This window comes from Dromiciops gliroides, chromosome 2 (assembly GCF_019393635.1).
Source record: "Dromiciops gliroides isolate mDroGli1 chromosome 2, mDroGli1.pri, whole genome shotgun sequence".
NCBI lineage: Eukaryota > Metazoa > Chordata > Mammalia > Microbiotheria > Microbiotheriidae > Dromiciops > Dromiciops gliroides.
The window spans coordinates 654,667,189-654,690,505 of NC_057862.1; the positions used below are offsets into that span (position 1 = coordinate 654,667,189).

At 34.9% G+C, this 23,317-nt stretch overlaps 1 protein-coding gene and 1 non-coding gene across 4 annotated transcripts in view; both read left to right on the forward strand.

The window, feature by feature from the left end:
* Positions 1-23,317, forward strand: part of AP1G1 (adaptor related protein complex 1 subunit gamma 1) — a 72,104-nt gene that overhangs the window by 31,268 nt on the left and 17,519 nt on the right. For 2 of the 3 annotated variants that reach the window (XM_043981895.1, XM_043981898.1), the window contains exons 3-14: positions 454-578; positions 4,689-4,830; positions 7,527-7,623; positions 9,515-9,591; positions 10,460-10,468; positions 15,300-15,395; positions 16,046-16,126; positions 16,280-16,378; positions 17,900-17,955; positions 18,618-18,731; positions 21,066-21,206; positions 22,180-22,234. In XM_043981895.1, coding sequence (XP_043837830.1) covers positions 454-578; positions 4,689-4,830; positions 7,527-7,623; positions 9,515-9,591; positions 10,460-10,468; positions 15,300-15,395; positions 16,046-16,126; positions 16,280-16,378; positions 17,900-17,955; positions 18,618-18,731; positions 21,066-21,206; positions 22,180-22,234 — 1,092 coding nt within the window. The remainder of the gene's footprint in view (positions 1-453; positions 579-4,688; positions 4,831-7,526; positions 7,624-9,514; positions 9,592-10,459; positions 10,469-15,299; positions 15,396-16,045; positions 16,127-16,279; positions 16,379-17,899; positions 17,956-18,617; positions 18,732-21,065; positions 21,207-22,179; positions 22,235-23,317) is intronic. The other variant, XM_043981897.1, reaches the window with a different exon arrangement.
* Positions 20,014-20,099, forward strand: LOC122745103. Its single transcript, XR_006355392.1, has one exon. It is a non-coding gene; the product is annotated as a small nucleolar RNA SNORD71 (small nucleolar RNA).

The window sequence follows — 23,317 nt, forward strand, 5'->3', positions numbered from 1 at the left end:
TTGATTAATAAAATTCACAGATTGTTTAGAACAGAGGTCTCAGCTGCTGAGAACTCTAGAGTAGAACTGAACCAGATTACAGTGTAATTGGTAAATGTTTAACAAAATAAATAAAAATATAATACACTATTGATAATGTTAATTTGTGGTTTTCTAAGTCAATAAATATATGGCAAGGATCTCTTTCTATTTCAGTTTGACACCACTAGTTTAGAAGGTAAGAATCCTAGGGACTAAATAGTGTCTAAAGTTCCTTTTCACTTTAAAATTCTCTAATCCTAAATTTTTTATCAAGTTACCTAAAATCTGAAATTTAGCAAATTTAAATATTTATAGTTGTACCTGTATACACATTTGTAGTAGTGAAATAATTAGATTCTGGGGAAAAAATGGTCTCTTTTGTAATTAGTGTGTCAGTGATAGTTATTTCCTCATTTCACATTTATTTTACAGTTGGAGTGCCTCAAGCTTATTGCTTCTCAAAAATTCACAGACAAACGAATCGGCTACCTAGGGGCCATGCTGCTGCTGGACGAGAGACAGGATGTACATCTTCTAATGACAAACTGCATCAAGAAGTAAGTCAGTTTCTTCTCTTCTTCCTCTTCTCTACTGGCACATCGTGATTGTGATGTCGATTTAGAGCTGCAGGAGACCCTATTAGTTGTCTTGTTTGGCTTCTTGGTGTTACAGGGGTGGGCCTGAAAGCCCCCAGAGACTGAGGGACATGTTCAAGATCACACAGGGGGTAGGTGAGTAATAGAGCTAGGATTCAAACCCACATTCTCTGACTCCAAACTCTGCCCTCTTCTACTGACTTAGTATGTGTGTAGAATTTTATTGACAGTGTCAGTGCTATATTGTATTTGATTTTAAATAGCCTCCTTTTATCTAAGCTATATCTGAAGTTTGAAGCGCTGACATCTTTAGGAAATAGCTTGTTTTTAATTCCATTTGATTTTATTTTCAGCTCCAGATTCTCTCCCTTCCCCTTGTTCTTGAAAGCAAGAAAAACAAAGCCCTTTACAAACATTGTCACATTAGTCACGTCCAAAACCAAATTAAACCTGAGTCTACACTCTGAGTCCATCAGCTTTCTATCTGAAGGTGGTCAGCATATTTTACCATGACTTTTCTGGAATTATGGTTGGACTTTGAATTGTTTCTAAGTCTTTCAGGCATGTTTGTATTTACAGAATAATTGTTACTGTATAAATTCTCATTCTGTTCATTTCACTTTGCATTAGTTTATACAAGTATTCTAGTTTCCTCTAAAACCATTCCTTTTATTAGTAAAGGCCTTGAGATACCTTCAGGTTTCAATCAGGGGAAATAAAGTTTTATGGTTTTGTGGCCCCCCCCCCCCCTTTTTTCCTAGAGAAATAGAGAAACAAAAGCTAAGTGGCATTCTTTCTTATCTCATCTCTTTTATGATAGAAATAAAATTTTGTGTTAGTAATTCTTTACTAAATGACTAATAAAGGTTGCAGTTAAGTACAATACTTTTTAGAGAGATTATAAAAGCAGAGAGAAAATTTTGCCTCAAATATTTGGTCCTTCTCAGATTTCAGTTGTATGGAATGCAGTTTAATGATATAATTCTTAGTCTGCTCTCCTATTGAGGTTTCATTTTCCATTACAATATTATTGTATGTGATACAAAGTAGACTTGTGGAGGTAGATAAATTTGACGTAAAGATGCTCAGAACTGATATTTTCCTGACATAACTAATGTTGTTCTTATTTAAGTTTTTTTCTGTAGTTGAAGTCAAGAAGACCTGAGTTCAGATCCAGCCCCAGATACTTACTAGCTTTGTGACTCTTGGCAAGTCACTTAACCTCTGTTTGCCTTGGTTTCCTCAACTGAAAAATGGGGATGATAATATCGACCTTAAGGTTCTTGTGAGGATGCATAAGATAATATCTGTAAAAAGTGCTTAGTGCAGTGCCTGACACATGTAGTATGTGTTTAATGAATGTTTATTCCCTTCCCTTTATCTCTTCCCTCTTTCCTCCTTGCCATGAAACTTTGAAATGGAATGGTGATTGTTATTTGTAAAATGTCTTCTCAACACTGGGCAGAGTTTGTGAACTGGGTCTTCAAGGATTTCTCACCTACTAGCCTTCAAAAATATATTGATAATAAAAGAAGTATGTTGATATTCAGCCGGTTTGACTTGTCCTTCTTCTCTGCAATAAGGTCCCAAGGGAGTCTCTTAATCATGTGCTTTATGCATGCCCTGCAGCTTTCCTTATTACACAAGTTTTCAACGCTGATAATGTAGTTCTGTATAGCAGCCAGTTTATACAGCTGAGTTAAAACTAAATCTAAGTGCAAATGCTTAGACTGATAAATTCAGAGGAATGAAGCACATAGAGGGCAAATCTTTGTTCTTTTTATGGGACTTTGTGAAATCCTGTTCTTTATATTCAGCATTGTAAAAGCCTGAATCTCTTCTTTATTGAAGAAATAACATTAATCCATGTAATTTGGAAATGAATTCAGTCACATGACAATCCAAACTAGTTAAAATTTCTTGAATTATTTAAATGTTTTGAAACTGCTAATGATATTGAAGGCCACTATCATCCTTTAGCAGTTTTCATATTTACTAATAACTGAGAAAACAGTAAATTTTTGGTAGAGAAGTGAGTTCAAATTTGTTTTTTGACATGAATTGATGCTCTAATTGTTTATAAATGAAAAAGCTGGGGCAGCTAGGTGGCGAAGTGGATAGAGCAGTGGCCCTGGAGTCAGGAGTACCTGAGTTCAAATCCGGCCTCAGACACTTAACACTTACTAGCTGTGCGACCCTGGGCAAGTCACTTAACCCCAATTGCCTCACCAAAAAGCAAACAAATGAAAAAGCTGGTTGGTGTGCATTACTTAAGAACTCCAGGTACTATATTTTTCTTTAACTGAAAAATGATATTTATGTAAAAATATATATGTATATGTAAATCCACAATTAAAATATAGTCAACTCAAATTATATTTTGAAAATAGCCACCCCAAATTGTGTGTGTCTGTGTGAGTGAGAGAGAGAGAGAGCATGCACATATGTGTTCAGTTAAAGCTACCGGTAATCTCCAAACTTCATTTTAACAAGGAATTTCAGTCTTTCATTCCTAAAAATTATTGCCTGAGTTTCTGATAAGCAGAAATCTTCCTTAATATTAATTTCACTTTCTTTCCTTTCAACACTCTGGGAGATGCATAACAAGAGATAGTTGGGACTAGTTTTTAGAATGCTAGACTTCAAGTCAGGAGACCCAAGGTAAAGCTTTGGGTACTTAGAATGATTTCTTAGATCCTGTGGTCTTCATAGACCCTTACTTTTCTCATATGTAAAATTGGAATTAATACTTTGTACCTGCCTGCTAACAAGCTTGTGGTAAGAAAAATGCTTTGAAAACTTTGTAGGACAATTTATTTTTTTCTTTCATTTATTTACTTATTTATTCATCCATCCATCCATCTATTTATTTATTTACTTATTTATCTATCTGTCTATTTATTTGTAAGATCATTTAAACTTTAAATGGTAATGGTCTCAATAACAAATAATGAAAAGAGATAGTTGGAGAAGAAAAATTATTCTGAGGCTGACTAACTCTGAATAACAGAGAACTGGATTTAAGCATTTTTAATTCTACAGGCTCATGGTGTTTTTTATATGTAGTATATATTTCACTAGGAGGATTAGATACAATGGTCAAGGCTGTTGAGAAGCTGTCTTTGTATAGCACCAGATCTCTGACCTATAGAGAGAGGGGGAATATATAGCTTAGTTGGTGTTATTGGTCTCCTTGGTCTATTTGATATTAGGAAAACCTGCTGTGGGAAAAGAACTGTTTTTGTGGAATCAAATGAAAATGTAGAGTTCCTTAATTTAAAAAAAAATTATATATTGACGCGTTACAAGAGCAAAGATCTTATGGTTAAATGATTCCTATTTTGAAACCTCTTTTATCTTGAGTTTATGCATGTAGTGACTGAGTTAAAGGTATTAGCCAATTTCCTCAATAGAACCCTTCAGACTTTTTTGTGGGGTGGAGGGGTGGTATCACTTGGTGTATTGTGAAACTGTTCTTTTATAAGATAAGATTTTGTGGTATGTTTCTACCACTGTTTCTGGATTTGAAACAAGAAATATGGGTTTGAATCCTTACTCTGTACTTCAATATCTTTGTGACCTTGGGTAAATCACTTCCTCTCTTTGGCCTTAGTTTCTTCAGCTGTAAACTGACTAATGTTGATTTCACCTCTAAGTCCCAAGAATTTAGCTATAGGCTTCTTGAAAGTGCTAGAAGGCGCATGCCTTCAGTAGTGGAGATATGAAACATTGGGCTGCTGTGAAAAGTTCATGTTATATTGGTAATTCATAACTAGTATTTCTAGACAGCTTTAAGGTTTACAAAGCACTTTACGTACTACCTTCTTTGGTCCATTTGCACACCACCCTGCGAGTGAGGTCTGTTATTATCCCTCTTTTACAGATATGTTAAGATAATTAGAATCGATATTTCCTGCCACTGTCTCTCAAAAATGGGAGAAATTGGGAAACCTTTTTTTAAGCTGCAAGTTCCCTGAACTACACAAGTTTATGGCCTTCCTGATTCTGGATGGTTTCCTAAGGCTTTAGACAAGGAATAAGTGTTACCATCATATTTATTTTCTTTTCCAGCGACCTTAATCATAGCACCCAGTATGTGCAGGGGCTGGCACTCTGCACCCTTGGCTGTATGGGTTCCTCAGAAATGTGTCGAGACCTTGCAGGAGAAGTAGAGAAACTCCTTAAAACCTCCAATTCATACTTAAGAAAAAAGGTAACTTAGGATATAACTAATTTTGTTTTTCCATATTGGGAAGTCCTACAGAAGAGAATGATTTGTTAACTCTCTTGGTTAAAAAAATTAGATATAGCTTTGTGCAAGAAATGGGTTCTTAAACAATTGTGTCTAATATGTATTTGGAGTTAGAGAACCGAGGTTTGAATATTGCCTGTTTGGTATGACCATGGGCATGTTATCTATCCTCTCTGAACTTTAGTTTCCTTATCTGTAATAAAATGGCAGGGTTTGACTAGATGATCTTGAAGGTCCCCTCCAGCTGCCAATCCTGATTCAGTAACATTTTCAGGGATGATATATCTTTATTTGTTATTGATGTCTACTTGATAGTGATTCTTAACCATTTAGTTCCTCTGCTGGTTCTTTCTCAAGTACTTAATGATTTATAAACATGTAAATATTTGGCAGTAGGTGTTATTTAAATAAACCTAGTCGGATTCCTTTGGTGAATTAAATAATCACCCCCTAAGTGAGCTGATAAGAACACTAAATTAGACAGATCTCCTGTATGCATTATTCTTATGTGAATGGTTCTATAGTTGGTGTTTTGGAGAAATAAAGAGCAAAAATTTTTTTTAGCAATGGTTCTGACCTGCCTGCTGCATAAAGGAGATTTCATAGGACTCCAGCCAATGTTAATTATTAGATTATTATAATTATAATTAGATTATAATGTTAATTATTAATTATTAGTTATTATTAGAGAATATGGATATAGAACATACTTGTTAAAATTTGACTCTATAGAGTGACATGATAGCCACTAATTTGTATTTTCTGGCTTTTAAGCTTTTGTTTTTGTTTATATAAATGTTATAATAACTTTATCAAGATTTTATTGTAAAACTTTAGAGAAAAGGTACTACTCCATAAAATCTTTAAAATTAAAAAAAAATTATTACATAGTATATATGTCTTAGCAGTAGTGATTTAAAAATACAAATAAATGGTGCCCACTTAAGATCCAGTGTACTTAATTTTTTTTCAATAAATACTCATTCCCAGAAATATAAATATCAACAGTAGTCCTGTCCCATTAAAGCAGTGCATTGAAAACCTTTTTTTAGTATCTGGGTGATGTTTTTTTAATCATTCTTTTTTGTTTGTGTAGTTTAGAGCCTGAGTTTTAATTCATAGCAGTGCTTTTGTTCAGCAGTTAATTATGTTGATATAAATTTGGCGTCTTATAGCACAAATCTTGAAAAAAAATTATGTCCCTTTCATTTTACTTCTTTCCCCCTAATTGAACAAATGATAAAAATAAACTTGAAAAAGAAATCTTTCAAAAGAAAACTGCATTGAGGCCTTTGTTTTTAGAGACCTGTGGTTATAAGCCCATTTCATAAAAGAAGACTGGTTCCAATGAAACAACCCCCACATTAGCTGTATCCAAAAATGTATGTCTCTTTTTGCATTTTAAGTTCATCACCTGTCAGGAAGTGAATGGTACATTTTTCATCTCTGTCTTTTTTTTTTTAAACTTGAGGTTTATCATTGATTTGTTTAGAATTATAAAGTCTCTCAAAGTTGTTCTTTATAATGTTATCTTTGTATAAACTGTTTTCCTAGTTCTGATCAGTGTTTACCCTAATAGACCTGTTTCATCATTTCTTGTCATTTATGTTAATGTACTGTAATTTATTTTGTCATTGTCTAGGAGGAAGACAGCCTCTTACTTTCCAGTTTGGGGTTATTCCACTTTAAATCTAAGGAGCAAATTTATGACCTTTGTTATTTTTATTTTTTGGATGTATTCAGGGTTAAGTGACTTGCCCAGGGTCACATAGACAGCAAATATGTTATCTTGTTAACTCTATTTACATTTAGTTGCAACTGTATTTGAAACCTAGAAAGGGTTAAATCCCTTTTACTCTTAAATATATTATTGAGTAGAGTTGAAAATGGCACTGAAGACTACAGTGTAAACCAGCCCTTTATTCTATAGAGTGTATGCCTACTTTTTGTTGGATAGTCATTATTTAAATAACTCTTAACAGCATCATTTGCATTGTAGATGCTTTTGTGCTCTTTACTTCATTTTATATATAATATGCATACTATATATCATGTATATTACTTGATGAGTCTTGATATGAAAACCTCATGTCAGATTTTTTCCTTTTAAAGCCATTCATTCCTTCTAAAAATAGTCACCATATGCTCTTATTTTCATTCTTTTGATTTTTAGGAATGTGCCACCACCTAGTAGGGTGATAGATTTGTGATATTGGGGTACAGAGGAAATGCAGAGGGCATTTGGTGAGTGAGGGATAATGAGAAGTTTGATAGACTTAAAAAAACCCCAAGATTTAGAGAGCACTTAGGATACCTAGTATCCTTTGCCCCCACTTCCCAGAGGTGTGTGTGTAAGAAAGTGTATAGTACCCAGGGAAACTGCTTTCCTAAATCACTGGATAGTTTGCTTAGCACGATTTATTAATTAATTATGCAGTTCAGTCCCAAAAGCTTTGCATTGGGAGATAGCTTCATGAATATAGGGTTAGGTGAACTAGAAATTAATGTATAGACAAGGTTGTTTGTTTTTTTTTAATGATCAAGTACTTACCTATGCATTAATTTATTAGAGGCAGTCACTAGTTTACCTTTCTTAAAGTTAATGATTTTGACTAAAGTGAAGGGAGCTAACTTTTTGTCACATTATTTCTTTATAGGCAGCGCTTTGTGCTGTACATGTCATCAGGAAGGTACCTGAACTTATGGAGATGTTTTTGCCAGCCACAAAAAACTTACTGAACGAAAAGAACCATGGTAATGCCTTCCTGAGAGTTTTTACAAGGTGTTTGGGGGACAGTGTTGGGGTTGAAGTTCTGGATTATCCTATGCAAAGGCGAAATCTGTTACTTGATTAGTGTGCCTTGAAGAATTTTATTAGGGCCCTTGTGACCAAGAATATCTCTCATAATTGTGCCCGGAGTCTTATCATCAGTGCTTGATTCCTTTGATTCAAGAATAGTCTTCCCAGTGGTCGTTTGAAAAAACTGAGAAGGCAAATATCCCTGTAAGGCCAACACATTAGGACATTAGGGTTTTGGGAGTTGATAGTTGTACCCAAAGTCCTATGGTTATAAGCCTATTTCATAACAGAAGTACATTTCTCCATTAGGTGTAGGATTTAGGGTAATTATTTTAAGTAATATCTTTATAGCAGGTAAGAAATTTGTGAAAATTTCAGAAGAATTAAATGAAATGTGTAGTCATTCAAGTATTTATGATTTTTTCTTTTATCGTCAGAAGAAATACTGAGTTAAGACATTCTTGTTTGAATGACTAAATCGCTTAATGAGTGTATTCGATTTTCTACAAAGAAACCTCCTCTCTCCCTCCCTTCCCCCTTCTCCCTGGGGTTTTAAGCATATCTTTTTGGCCATTCAGATATTTATAGGCTATAATAAAGTTATAATGAAGCTATAGGCTTCACCAGAAAATTTAAAATAATCTCAGTTTTTCCAGTTCAACAGATAGTTTAGCTAACAGCTATAGTAAGGGAGATGATGTCTATTTTGTATCTCTTACGAATTTATCTTTATAGGTGTTCTCTTATAACTACTCGAGGAGTGGAAAGGCTTAAACAAAGTTTCTATTTTGGCAGTAATTATACAGTATATATACCAGTGCTGGTGGTTTAAGAAAAAATGTCATGGCATCTTAGTTTGACAGTAAATATCCAAAATAATACATATGACAACCCCCATCAGACTACCAAAGGATTACTTTGTAAAACTAGAAAAAAATAATGACCAAATTCATCTGGAGGAACAAAAGGTCAAGAATCTCTGGAGAAATGATTTAAACAGTGGTAGGAGCAGTACCAGACCTCAGAGTGTACTGCAAAACAGTAATGAGCAAAGCTTTTTCGAACTAGGTGAAAAAGAGAAATGTCAGTCAGTGAAATAGGTAGGTATACAACATATGTATGCAGATAAACATGGTCGAATAATGTTAAACTCAGACACTCTACCTACTGGAAAATTGGAAGTCTGGAAAAATTAGGTATAAACCCACCATATACCAAAAGGAGCACAACTTAGATAGAAAACGTCACATCATAAATAAGTTAGAAAAAGTATGGCCGGGGGAAGTGTTCATGACCAACAAGGGATAGAAAGGGTCACAGATAAAAAGGACAGTTTTGATTACTCGATATTGAAAAGATTTTGAACAAAAGTTAGAAGTGAGATAATTGTCTGAGAAAAATATTTGTAGCAGATTTCTTCAATAAAGGTTTCATATCCAAGATATAGAAGGAATTGATTCAAATATGAATAAGAACCATTTTCTAGTAGGTAAACAGTCAAAAGCTAGGAATAGGATATTTTCAAAGGTAGAAAGCCATGCTATCAACACCATTTTTAAAAAAAGCTCCAAATCACTGATAATTAGAACTATGCAAATTAAAAACAACTCTGAAGTTCTACCTTATGCCCCTTAGTTGGCAAAAATTAAAAAAAAAAAAATCAGTATGTGATGGGGCAATCAGCAAGCACCGTATCTTACCCTAAGGGCTGTTGAGTTGGGAAGATATAAAATAAATAGAAAGTGTAATTCCTGTTCTTGAGAAATGTAGTGTAATTGTCATTAAGCTTATGAGAGTGATATAATTTAATTTATACCTGCCCATATACTTTTTTTTTCTGTTCAGGTGTCCTTCACACATCTGTTGTCCTGCTCACAGAAATGTGTGAGAGAAGCCCAGACATGCTAGCACATTTCAGAAAGGTAGGTACAAATCAGTATGTCTCTGTCTAAACCTCCCTTTTCCTGCAAAGTACATGGATTTTATTATCTTCATGTTGCTGAAGGGAAGGAAGTTGAGGAGTGAATTTTAGTAGAGAAGTTAGTTCAGCCCTTATTTTGCAGTTGGATCAGGAGCCAGGATATGGACTGAAAACTGATAATATTCTGTGTCTTTTGCCTTTTTCACATTAAAAGAGAGGTTTTCTAAAAGCCTGACTTTTGGTGCACAGTCCTCTCTCTCTCTCTCTCTCTCTCTCTCTCTCTCTCTCTCTCTCTCTCTCTCTCTCTCTCTGTTTTTGTTGTTTGTTTGGGGTTTTTTTGTACTGTTGAAGTAAAAAGTAAAGTAGGAAATAGTAATTAGATAATTTGTGGCAGTTGGTTTCTCTTTTCATAAATTTTTGTACCCCAAATCTCAAACTGAAGTCTTTTCTCCAACTTTTCTGTGGCACTTTTTTTTTTTTTAAAACCATTTGCCTCCTCACTCTTTGTTCTAGGGAAGTGACTTCTCAGGTAGGGGTTTAGTTTTTTTCTTCCCTTTCTAATCGATTAGTAGGTTGAAAACATTTCTGTCTGTTATGGTTCAGTTCAGTTGAAATTAGGCTGTAAGGAATACTGAGAGTGGCAATTTTCTAAAGTCTTTTGTCAATCTGATATATGATAAAAGTATTATACCCTGCATACGTTGGAGCTAGTGGGGTTTTGATAATCTTTTTTTGGCTGTATTTTTTTCTTCTAGATGTGTATGTCTTGATTAAATTATTGTAAAATAGTATGAGACCTGTATCTGTCCCTAATGCTTGCTTTATGTGTTTTGTTCCTGTTTTCTGTTTGGAATCCTGCTGTATGTTAGAATGAAAAGGTAAGAATTAACCTCTTTTAGATGGTGCATGCTGGCATTAGGTCCTTAGAAGCTTTTGCGTATCCATCCACAAGCGCGGCCATGATTAACACACTAATGCTGCATCTCTGCTTGTGATTTATTACAAGAATGATTTGTTTTAGTCTGTTTTTGTCTTTTTTTTTTGTCTAACTCCTTGTTGTCTTGGGTTTTTTTTTGGTCTTGTCATTTATACTCCATGATCATCAGCCTTGGATTTCAGTTGTCGCCTGTTCTGAATTGGAAGCCTATTTTTCTGCCATTTCTTCTTCTTGAGAAATTTTGAGTGGTTTCCCAGTGCCTTTGGCCACGTTAGGTCCCTAGATCTCTTTGGACAAAAATGTTTTACTTCCTTTGGAGTAGATAAAGAAGCCAGGAGGACTAACTCCCCTTGGAGGGGAATACGAGCAGCTTCCTAGAGAAGCTTTGTTGGTAACTGAGCAATTACGTTGAAATTTATAGTGGGTCCATTTCACTTCACTTGAATTTTGCGAACAATAAGTGGGGAGAGTCGTAAGGAGGACGTTGGAGGTGAACATGTAGGCATTAACTGATCTACCTGGCTGCTGCCTTTCCCACTGTCATCCTATTCTGTTTGTCCTGTCATTTGGTTTTTAGTACCTTGCATTGTGTTTAAATAAAGCAGGTTCCAAGAGTTTGAATGTTTAGTACTTAGTCACCTGTGATGTGCTGGCCTTTTTATAGTAATTAAAACCATCTTTGCTTTGTAGAAGCTTAAAGGGAAAAGACTTCTCTGAGTTGAGCCAGATTTTCCTTATAGCCTTGGAATGTGTACAGGACAAAAAACAGGTCATATGGGAACATACAAAGAAGTTTTCTGTGAATGTGGATGCTTTTTCATTTTAAAGAAGCTTTTGAAATTCTTGTACTTTATGGCCAATGTAAATCTGCTCATCAAGCAGACAGATTTAATAAGGATTCTATTTTGAATTTGCAGCTTATCCTTAACGTTAAAAGGATAGGCTTAAATTAGTTTTAACTTTCAAACTGTCCAAATTAGATCACGAGTCAGCTCCTGAATATTGGCCACATCACTGGAATTCTTATTTAAAAGTGAATATTTGAATTTCATGCCTTCTGAACAGCTTGACTTCCCATATAAGTCCTACTTCTCTTTCATCTCTTTTGGAATGGAAAGAGAAGCAGAATCTATATGATGAAGAAAAAGGATTGGAATTAAAAAAGAGTTTACATTATCTGAGTCATTTAAAAAAACCTTGGATGCAATTCATTTCAGTTTGGCTGGGCCATGCGGTAGGTTATAATTCACTTTGGCTGTTAGAGTGGCTTATTTGGTCCTCTTTTCTATCATAGCAAAGCTGAATTTTTCATTAATAGATTTGAATGATGCTTGAAAACCATATGGTATGAAAGATAGAGGGCCTTGGCTAAATTTTAAGTGACTTTAGTAAACTATAATATTTGCCCAGTGTAAAAATGGCTTTAGTTTACTTAAATTAATTACTTTATTGACTTTAATATAAGCCATACCCCTCTGCCTCCACCAAAAATCTGGCTTATATAAAACCCAAATGTCACCTATAATTGCATTATTTTTAAGATGTTTATTTTTTGTTTTTCTGAACTTGACTAATAGCAATTAACATGAACCTAACATATACAAGGATGGAAAAGAGATTGTATATGAAATAGAAAATTTCTTATCTGTGACTTGTTTATTTTAAAAGTAGAGTATAAATTCAGCAAATTAGTTCCAAAGCTGGTTCTGCTTGTTTGTATCTCCCTGTAAACTTCCTACTATTTTCTTATGTGCATTTAAAAACTGCTCTGCTTACATTCTTTTATTTTCTTTTTATTCTTTTGCGGCATCGCTATCATGTATACCCTCTCACTCCCCAATTCTTACCCCCTCAAATTAAAAAAAAAAACAACCTTCCATTATAATAAAAGCCCATAGTCAAGCAAAACATGCATATGTTGGCCGTGTCTGAAAATGTATATTTCATTCTACACCTCTAGTCTGTCACTTCTCTATCAAGAGGTGAGAAGCATGCTTCATTATCGGGTCACTGGAATTGCAGTTGGTCATTGCATTGATCAAAGTTCTTTCAGTTGTTTATTTTTTGAAAAAATGTTGTAGTCATATTTCTCTGTGTGAATGGTAATACCTTTACAAAAACTGACCATTTAATAGGGCATAATACTCATTAACAAGTGCAGAAAAGCAGAAGTACTAGGTGCATCCTTTCCCTACTACAACACAAGAAAGATCATCAATAAAGGACTTTAAAAAATGATCCAGATTTAAATGGAGATGAAATAGGTTAATCTTTTTTTTTTTTTAATTTTTTTTAGTGAGGCAATTGGGGTTAAGTGACTTGCCCAGGGTCACACAGCTAGTAAGTGTTAAGTGTCTGAGGCCAGATTTGAACTCAGGTACTCCTGACTTCAGGGCTGGTGCTCTATCCACTGTGCCACCTAGCTGCCCCGAAATAGGTTAATCTTAAAGAATTGTTAGGTCAGAGACCAAGTCATAGAAACAGCAGATCAGGTTGCATCTAAGACGAGGTATTAGGAAGGGATTTATATGTTGCAGCACTTTGATCAGTAAAAGAGAAATAATAAATAAGTGAATCTGGACAAACTAGACAAAGCACAAATCACAAAACCCCATCTAAGGACAGTCTGAAAATGAAAGAATTGATAAATAAAACTAGTTTTTCTGAACAAGTTAATTAACCATTAACTAACTTGATTTTTTTGAGAGGAATACCAATTTGACAGTGTCAAAAATTAAAAAAAAAATCCCAAACTATTTTGTCCAATTTTATGCCAGTAAAATTGGCATATGAAAATGAATGTTTACAAAAATATAAAATACACAGATTGATAATATGAAAAATAGAGAATTTAAATAATCCAAACTTAAAAAAAATTAAACAGGAAGTAAATGTATCCCACCCAACCCAAGACCACATATATTTACAATTCTGTCAGACATTTAAAGAATTAATTTCACTATTATATAGTTTTCAAAAATAGGGAAAAAAGGGATGCTACCAAGTTTCTTCTTTGATACAAACATGGCCTTTATGCCTAAATCAGGCATAGACAAATCAGATAAAGAAAACCATAAACTAATATCCTTAGTAGATATCAGTGCCAAAATGTTGAATCAAATATTAGCACAGAAATTGTAGCAATATACAGAAAAGATTGTATATTATAACCAGGTTATTTTTATATCAAGAATTCCGAATTCATTCAATAGTAAGAAAATTATAAATTTATCAGGCCATATTAATATAAAAAACCTAAAATCAGAAGAGACTATGACATTCATTTCCTTTAAAAACATTAAAAAGCATAAGAATAAATTGTCCTGTCCTTAACATAGTAAATAATATAGAATAGGGATTAGACTTATGAAATCAGCGATTCTTAATCATCGTCATGATGAACTATTCTTGTGGTAAATATTATTTATTTAAAATGAAGAGCCAGTATTATATATAATGGTTTTTTTAAAATACTAGAGGCCTTTCAAATAAGATCAGAGGTAAAGCAAAGCTGTAAGTATTATCACTACTATTTGAAACTGTTCTAGAAATTCTAGCTATAGCAATAAAACAAAATGCAGCTAAAAGGAATGAGCATAAGAAACAAGAAGATGGAATTAATTGTTCTTTGTAAATGATGTGATGTTTTACTTAGAGAATCCTAGAGATTCAGCTAAAAATTACATTTAAAATATAAACCAACAGTTTTTTGTCTTTAAAAAAGATTTAAATTTAGAGGTATAGCTTATATTGGAATTAGTAGGATAATTCACTAATATACCATAGCTTAGAATACCACATAGTGAAGTAAAAAAAGAAATAAGGAACTAGACCAGACAACTTGGGGAGAAGTAGGTTTTTCAGTCTGTGTAGATCATTGTTGAAGGTGAGGCAAAAATTGGGAAGCTTTTCTTGGTTGTTTGTCTGATTCATATGTAGAATACAAGACGAAAAAATGACTATTTGGCAGTATTACTGGACAGAAGTTCTTCCTACAAAGAGTTTATAGTCTCATTGGAGATGTTTCATATGTGTGACAAGACATGGCAGTTAAGTATTAGCACAGGACTTTATATGAGGTATTTAAAATTATACAGTAGATAGAGGATTTTATTATTGATGGTTCTATATCTTTGAAATAAATTACTGGATTTTGAAGGATATTGTTGAGAATGCTTTCCTCTGCTACTTTTGTTTCCATATAGAGATCTGGCCAGGTAGTTTTAAAAACTCCTTTTTGATGGCAACACATACCTTGCCCTATTATAAATCCTTCTGGGGAAGGATTTTTAACTATTTGAATAGCAAAGCTTTAGTAATATGCATGTGGAGAAATTTCATACCTTTCATCTTAATTTTTATTTGAAATAATTGCCTAGCATAGTAATCTAATACACGTATTGTAAGTATCCTGACCTCTAGTGGTAGGATTTGAATATGCCCAGTTGGCTTTCTTTACATGTGACCATGGTATATCTAGTATTATTGTATCTTAGGTTGTTAATACATACCTTGAAGAAAGGTAAGTTAGGTTTTATTCAAATGAAATACATTTCCTAAAAGTAAGCCAATACCTTTTCATTTAAAAATCGCCCAGGTCTAATTATTCCTCACTTACTATTAATTATTGGTACTGTCATTCCAGTTTGCTGAACTGGTAGAAAAATCTGTTTAGACCCACTCGTGCACCCTCTGCTAAGGCAGGGATCTGCTTTTTCTAAAGGATGTCCTTTGATGTGGTGATCATTTTTTAATGTCTTTATTTTCTGCAGCTTGTACCACAGTTAGTTCGTATTCTAAAGAACCTTATCATGTCTGGATATTCACCAGAGCATGACGTGTCTGGGATCAGTGACCCCTTCTTACAGGTGAGGATAAAAATGTTGGTCAAATTTAAGTAATTAAGCAGTGGCTCTTTAATATCTTTTTTGTTTCCTGGCAGATTAGCCTTAACAGTGGTTAAGCCTTAGTTTGCTTTTCTATAAAACCAAGGTGATCCCTGCCTCATACATTTGTTTTAAGGACAGCACTTGGTAAACTTTAAAACATAGAAATAAATGCAAGCTTTTATCATGTGCCATGATTTTAAAGTGATAATTTGACTATTAATAGATTCAGATATTGAGGTATTTCTTAAATTGGTAAGTGGTCACTAAGATGGCATTACTGAGTGAATTAACTTGAATGGAGTGATCAGCCACTAGAATGAATAAAAGAGAACCCAGTAGTCAGTAATGGATTTTAGTCACTCAAAGATAGAAGTTAGGATATCGGTATTCCGGTAGCAGTTAGGAGCTGCTGGGAGTGTGTGCTATCTAAATCCTAAGCTGAGGTTTTTATTGTAAGAAGAAGCATGTATACCGTTTGTAAAGATTATTTTTAAGCTCTCTTAAACACATGACACTTTATAGCTTTTCTTTTTTTTTTTAATGTTCTCATTGAAATTTACACCATGAAGGAGGTGCAGGATAAACACCTTTTGGACATAATGTGTTGGCTTTCTTTGTACTTGCATTAGGTGCGAATCCTGCGCTTACTAAGAATTCTAGGAAGAAATGATGATGACTCAAGTGAAGCGATGAATGATATATTGGCACAGGTGAGTGGAAAAAACTTCAACTCTGTTGTCCACTTGAGAGATTGTAGAGTCGAATACTTAGTACTCTTTGGGCAGTCTCAAACTTAATGCATTCAGATAGGGTCCAAGGGCATCATTTTTTTAGCTATGTATTTTTCTTTTTGTCTTTTTCAGGTTGCCACCAATACGGAGACTAGTAAAAATGTAGGAAACGCTATTCTCTATGAAACGGTTTTGACTATTATGGACATCAAGTCAGAGAGTGGACTAAGAGTATGTTTTTTTTTATCTTGTTTTCAGCAAGGCTTCTAGTTTAGAATGAACTACGTAGTCATTAGTGTCTTTGGAGCTGTTAATGACCAAAGTAATGCTGGAAAATTGACTTAAGGTATGGGTCTTTCCATTATAGAGGATCTACATTACTGATACCTGACGTGTCATTTCCCCCATTGAGGACTTACAACTGAATTTAATATGGTATTATTGAAAATATTGGGTAAAATAAGACTTGGGGCTATAATGCTGTCAGGAAAACATTTAAAATTCTTCCTAAGAGTGATAACTGAAATGTAAATTTGAGTTCTGCCGGCTCTAAAAAGAGAGTTTTAGCATGATACTTCAGTTTTTTAAAGTGTTCTTTTAGTGTTTGCAATTGCTGTTTCTCAAACACAGATCCGTGTTCTTATATGGCTCTGTGATCTCATCAGCTCTCTGTGCCCTCTCTCTGGTACACATTCTTGTCCGTGCCCTTTAGTAGATAGTTCACAGGGTCCATTTCAGGTGTTCAGGGATCTTCATCTAGGTTTCTTGACATTGTGGAGATGCCAATATGGAACACGTGAACTGTTCCTTGGTTGTCCTCTATTTTCCAGTCATATCCCATTGCATCCTTTATGTCTCTTCTTATGTGTAGTTCTTTGGTAATTGTACACTGTAACTTAAACCCAGCACGCACCTTTCTGTTGCCTTTTGGATGACCCTTAACATTAATTCTTCAGACACTGGTATTTTCTGTGACTTGCAGCATTACTGGAAGAATATTATTAAAAAGATGGTCCTTTGTTTCAGATTGAAACTTGGGGTCATGTAAAACACTATGCAGTTTCCCAAATGCAATCCAGCTCCTCTAATTTTAATTTTGGACCCAATTTATTGTCATGAATAATGCCTATACAAATTAGATTTACTAGGATAGACCAACTTTGTAGGTTGTCTGTACAACTGCATGTTGGTTTGGCCAATAGATTCTTTTTTTTTTTTTTTTGGTGAGGCAGTTGGGGTTAAGTGACTTGCCCAGGGTCACACAGCTAGTAAGTGTTAAGTGTCTGAGGCTGGATTTGAACTCAGGTCCTCCTGACTCCAGGGCCAGTGTTCTATCCACTGCACCACCTAGCTGCCCCTGGCCAATAGATTCTTAAGCTACTTTTATTTTTCTTTCATTGGTAATTATTAGTCTGCCCTCCTGAGTGATAACTGGATTTCATTTTGGGAGGAGCAGGGCTTTTAGTGATCTGGAGTTCAATGTAACAGGGTCATCTATAAACAGAAACATCTGGAGGGCCCTGCCATTTATAGGGAATCCAGTCCTTCATCCATATGTTTGTGCGTGTACATATGCATATATGTACACATGTATGTAATGGGATTTAATAACATTGATTTCATACGCTGTTCCCTCTAGACTTTTAATGCTAGTAGCTTAGAAATACTAGGATCTCTAAGGACCTCAAAGCAATATTGCACAATACTTCATTTTCCCAGATCTTTAATCTGTACCTAACCATTTCTTTTCAGGTATTAGCCATAAATATCCTGGGTCGTTTCTTATTGAACAATGACAAAAATATTAGGTAAGTCAAATAAATTTCTCAGGTGTTGGACTCATACTTCATAATTTTGTTTTGATCTTTTTATTCTACCTTTAAAGATATCAGGAACATTTAGGTTTTATTACCCATTTGTAGAGTACAGATTACAATAGGAAATAAACTCCAGGAAGCAGATTTAAGAAGTGATATTTTTGAACTATGATTTTTAAAAGTAGGTGAATCAATATTGCTTTTGTCTTTCTTTTTCATATGCATTCTGGCTATAGTTTATGTTTTGATGCTGAAGTTCCATTTGAATCTTATTCTTTGGGATTAAGTCCTTGTAGAAAGGACTAAAATCTGTTTCACATGAACATGAATTTGCCATTTGGTAGAATTTGAGAGAATGAAATGATCCCTCCTAGAGATTTTAAGAAACTGAATCATGAATATAATTCCAAAGCAATTCAGTCATAATCAGGCTTCTGCTAGTTGTCTTTATTGCACAATGGAATAATATCTCAATCTCTGATGTTAATTTTGGGCAGTCACTCTAAGTGTAAGTTTTCTAGCAGTATGTAAAATTTCTCTTATTTTGATAGCATCACTAGATAGATCAGTGCCATGACATGTACAGAGGAAAAAGCCAGTCCCAAGTCTTGGATTTTAAAGCAGTTTCTCAGATTTGTTTTGTTTGTTCTTAGGTATGTAGCTCTGACATCATTGTTGAAGACAGTGCAGACAGATCATAATGCAGTACAGAGGCATCGAAGTACCATTGTGGACTGCTTGAAGGATCTTGATGTCTCAATTAAACGGTAATAAATGGAGAACCTTTTTTTATTTGTTTCTGGGCTAAATTATGCAAATATACAGTAAGAATGATATAGTTCCGTTTGAGAGGAGGCGGATGGGTGATCCATGGTGTTTTATATAATGCGTGGGATCTAATGACTATTTCAGACATCTTGTGTTTCAGTGGCTTCTGATTTTAATAATAATGACTGCCTTTCACATAACTCTTAAAGTTTGTAAAACATTTTGTATTACTGCATTTTAAATCTTAAAACAATTTTCTGAGTCAATTTTAAGAGATAATATTCCCATTTTACAAATAAGGAAACTGAGGAACAGCCCAAATGGCTTGCCCCAATCATATATCATTTTAAGTGTCAGAGATGGGATTTCAGCCTAGGCCTTTCTGACTCCAAGTCCAGGACTCTCTATTCCTTTGCATATAGGTCAGAGCATAGGAATCTTCCTTTTTTTATGTACCAACTGGAAGAGGGGGTGGCGATGAAAGAGGGATTTCATTAGTTTTCTAGCACATGAACAATATTATATACAAGAATACAAATGTTCTTATTCAGAGTTGGCCAAGTGGCAAGAGTTGGTTAGAAGCACTTGCTGGCACAGGTATAACACTGGGCCTGGAGTCAGGAAAATTTCAGTTCAAATTCATTCAGCCTAAAAGGGTAGCTAGGGGTAGCTCATTGGCTAGAGCAGGACTTCTTAGGCTTTTTCCGCTCATGACCCCTTTTTGCCTGAGAAATCTTATGCGACCCCAGGGATATAAGTATATAAAATAGGAATATAGATCCAACATTTATTGCCAAGTTTTTCACAAACTTTCACACTCTGTTGCGTTACTTCATATGCAGTGGAAACCATGGTTTAAGAAGCTTTGGGATAGAACACCAGCCCTGGAGTCAGGAAGAACTGAGTTCAAATGTGGCCTTAGACACTAGCTGTGTACCCTGGGCAAGTTAGTTACCCTCAATTGCCTCCCAAAAAACCAAACCAAACCAAATTCAGCCTCAGAGCTGTGTAACCCTGGGTGATAAGTCTCTTCACCTCTTTGCCTCAGTTTCCTCATCTATTAAATGGGAATGATAATAGCTTCTACCCCACAGGGTTGTCATGAGGATCAAATGACATAGTATTTGTGAAGTGCTTGGCACAGTGCCTGGCAGAGAACAGATGCTTAGAGAAAGGCTTACTCCCTTCCTCCCTCCCCTTAGGGTAGAGGGCTATGAAGTAAAAGAATAAAAAGAGATGATGTTAGTTAAGGCCTAATGTTCAGTAGATTCTACTGTGCTTTGTGTGTTGGAGGATGAAAACTTTGAGTGATCCATCGGCTGAGTGCTTTGGCACAATGCTGAGGCTCAAACTGCTGACAGCACACATTTTATTATGATAGACATGTACCTCAAAGTACTGGAAACAGCTGTATTTCTTAGAAGGGTGTCCTACGGAATTAGTATTGAAAGTACAGACTCAAACTAAGTCACTCCATATTAGCTTATCTGCTTTTTGCTAAAGGGTTTAATCCTGGTCTGGTCTGCAGTGACTCCACCAATTTTTCTAAGTAAATTTGCACTTCTGTGATTATATGCACTTGGAAATAACTTTGCTACAGAAGATGTGGAAAATCTTAGTGCAAAAAACATTTCTAAAGAATCTGGCTTAAGAATAATCTCTTTGATCATTGTATGAAAGACACTTGGGTTGATCAGCCAAAATTTGCCTAGGAAATAGATTTTTCATTGATTTCTTAGTACATGTTTGAAGTTCAAAAGTAGGAAAAGGTATATCCAATTTCTCTAAGAAGTTGATTTCAAAACAGACCACCTGTTTTTTATTATTGGCTATGTATGAAAAGAGCCATATTAAGAAAGCTACTGTGTAATGGCTTAGTTCTGTTTAATGGAAAAGCCTGGACTGTTTCCCCATAGTAATTGGGTGAACATTTGTCTTTTTCAAGTAGCACACAGAGTGTAGAACCATTAGATTGGCAGCTTTTTTTATGTGCACTTAGACTTTTATCACTGCGTTGAGAATGCAAGGGTTGTATCACATGACTAAGAACTTTGCGATCACAGAATAGACCAGTGAGATCATTCCCTTGTCTTAAGTGGACACAGAAGTGGAAGCATGTACCCATTAGGAGTCGTTTGAAGTTACTCCTATGGTCTCAGTTTTTATAAAAGAAGGAAATGAAATTTCTTTTACATTTGGGGGCTGGCATTGTTTTATGAGAAGGAAGTCTAAGAATGAATCCATTTGTTGAAACTTAGGATTTATAGCCAGTAAAAATGAAACAAAGGCCGTGATATCTCAGCATTTGTTAACTCATTTTTCCCCCCTCTAAGGCGTGCAATGGAATTAAGTTTTGCTCTGGTAAATGGAAATAATATCCGTGGTATGATGAAGGAATTGCTATATTTTTTGGATTCCTGTGAGCCAGAATTTAAGGCAGACTGTGCATCTGGAATCTTCCTTGCTGCAGAAAAGTAAGATTTAATTTTTATAATGCTGACTTAGGTAAAATACAAATACAGTAACTTGCCCCTTTCCTGATTTTGATAGGGCTGCATATAAATTTAGTTCCTATTATCCAGCTTTCTATTTCGTGAGCTTATTTTGTGCCTTATTTTCCAGATTGATATGTGATTCCTTTTCACTTTCCATGTTCTAGGTACAATGGCTTACTTACTGTTTGTTATCTATAGGTGACAAAGTTCTGTTCAAGGGCTACCTCCTACAGGAGATGTTTCTTTTCCCCTCCTAGTTGTCAGTGCACAACTGACCCTCCAAATGACTTCATATGTATTTTATTTGTGTATATGATTGTCTTCCATCCCCACTAATAGAAAGTAACCTGCTTGGGGACGGGGGCTGTTTCCTTTTTGTCTTTGTATCTTAGGTGCCTAGAACATAGTATGTGCTTAATATAGCTGCTTGTTGAATTGAAGGACTTAACACTTTTTAAGCATTCTGAGGGAGAAACGTCTTTACTGTGCTATAAAAGCTGTCAAGTATGACTTTTGTTTGATTTAAGTTTTTGGCCCATGAAGAACAGAAAGGTTAACAGGCCTAAGTTTCTTGCCTTCAAAATTCAGGGACTAGTATGTCAGGATTTGAAGAGTAAGCAATAATCTTTCTCTTCCTTTCCATTCTCTATTTAGTGAATGAGTTTCTAGTTTTAGTAGCATCTAGGTATGGGCATAGTCCCTTCTCTTCTTTTGTCTTGTTTTTTCTTGAGAAGTTGAAGAGATGGGCTCCCATTGTAATATTATGTAAGCTGGCCAAGTTCAGATATACTTCTTCCTCAGTCTTTGAGGTAAGGCTAGCTGCCAGACCTGAAAATGAACCGAAATGACTCGGTATATAAATATTTCCAACAGAAGAGATCCTTAAAGGTCTGAAAGTATGCTGTGACTTGGCAACATCAGAGTTATTTACCCTGTGCTATTGTTTTCTCAGGTATGCACCTTCCAAACGATGGCACATAGACACAATTATGCGTGTTCTAACAACGGTAAGCAGTAGCTCTAAAAATTTATGTAAATTGAATTCTTTGTTTTAAGTTTAGAATGATTCTTTTTAGTGGGCATTTTGCTCTATGGTATTTTGCAGAGATTCTGGGATGTTTGTCTAGTTCATTTTTAAGAAGAAAGATTCAGTCCATGTTTGTTATATGACTGCAGTTGTTTTAGACACAAATTGAAGAAATTTGATGGCTCTTCTTGCTTGAGGGTGTGGGGAATGGAATGTTGAATAGGGAGACACTAGGTTTCTCAGTCTCCACTAAGCAACCTATCTTTTGAGAAGAAAAAGGTTGAATTATGGGAACTAGGTTCATCTAAATCTCTAGAAAAACTGATTTCTAGAAAAAGAAGTCATAAAAAGAATCCCGAGAAATCAACAAGATACAAATCTTGATATTTCTAAGGCCCCCCAAAGAAGAAAACCCTAGAATTGTTAAAGTAGCACTTTAGGTATATGACTTACTTCTAGTTAAGGATCACTTATTTCATTGTTTTGTTTTGTTTTTTTCTAGAATGCACTTGTTTTACCTCTAGCCTTTTCCTATCTCTTTATTTAAAGCTATCTTTAGCATGTTCAGGAAGTTTTTCTCCATTTAAGCCATGGGTCTAAGTAATCATCTGCTCCAATTTTCACCTTAACCTCCACCTCTATTCCTAACCTGTTTCCTTTTTTCACTACTACAATCTAACCTCTAACCTCTTCCCTCCCTGCCTTTTGGTTATTCTGAGTTATCTCATTTCAGACTATGACTCTTTATATTCTGTCTAGCTCATTTGTTGAAGCTGTGGTTCTAACACATTAGGCTAAGGACATGGGTTTAGTTGTTGAACAGACCAATTAGCTCTGCTCTGTTCTGTGACACAAATTGTTCTTTTGATTCTAGCAAATGCTTGCCATTGGTCAAAAAGTTGACTCAATATGTGGAATACTATTAACTACAAGCCTTTAACTTCTACTGAGGTATCTATACAAATGGGATTAGATATTAGGAGGTTAGACTCAGTTCACCTAAGGGCCTCAGTAATTATTAAATTATTTGAGTCCTGCTCAGTGAAAATGTAATTTCATTGCT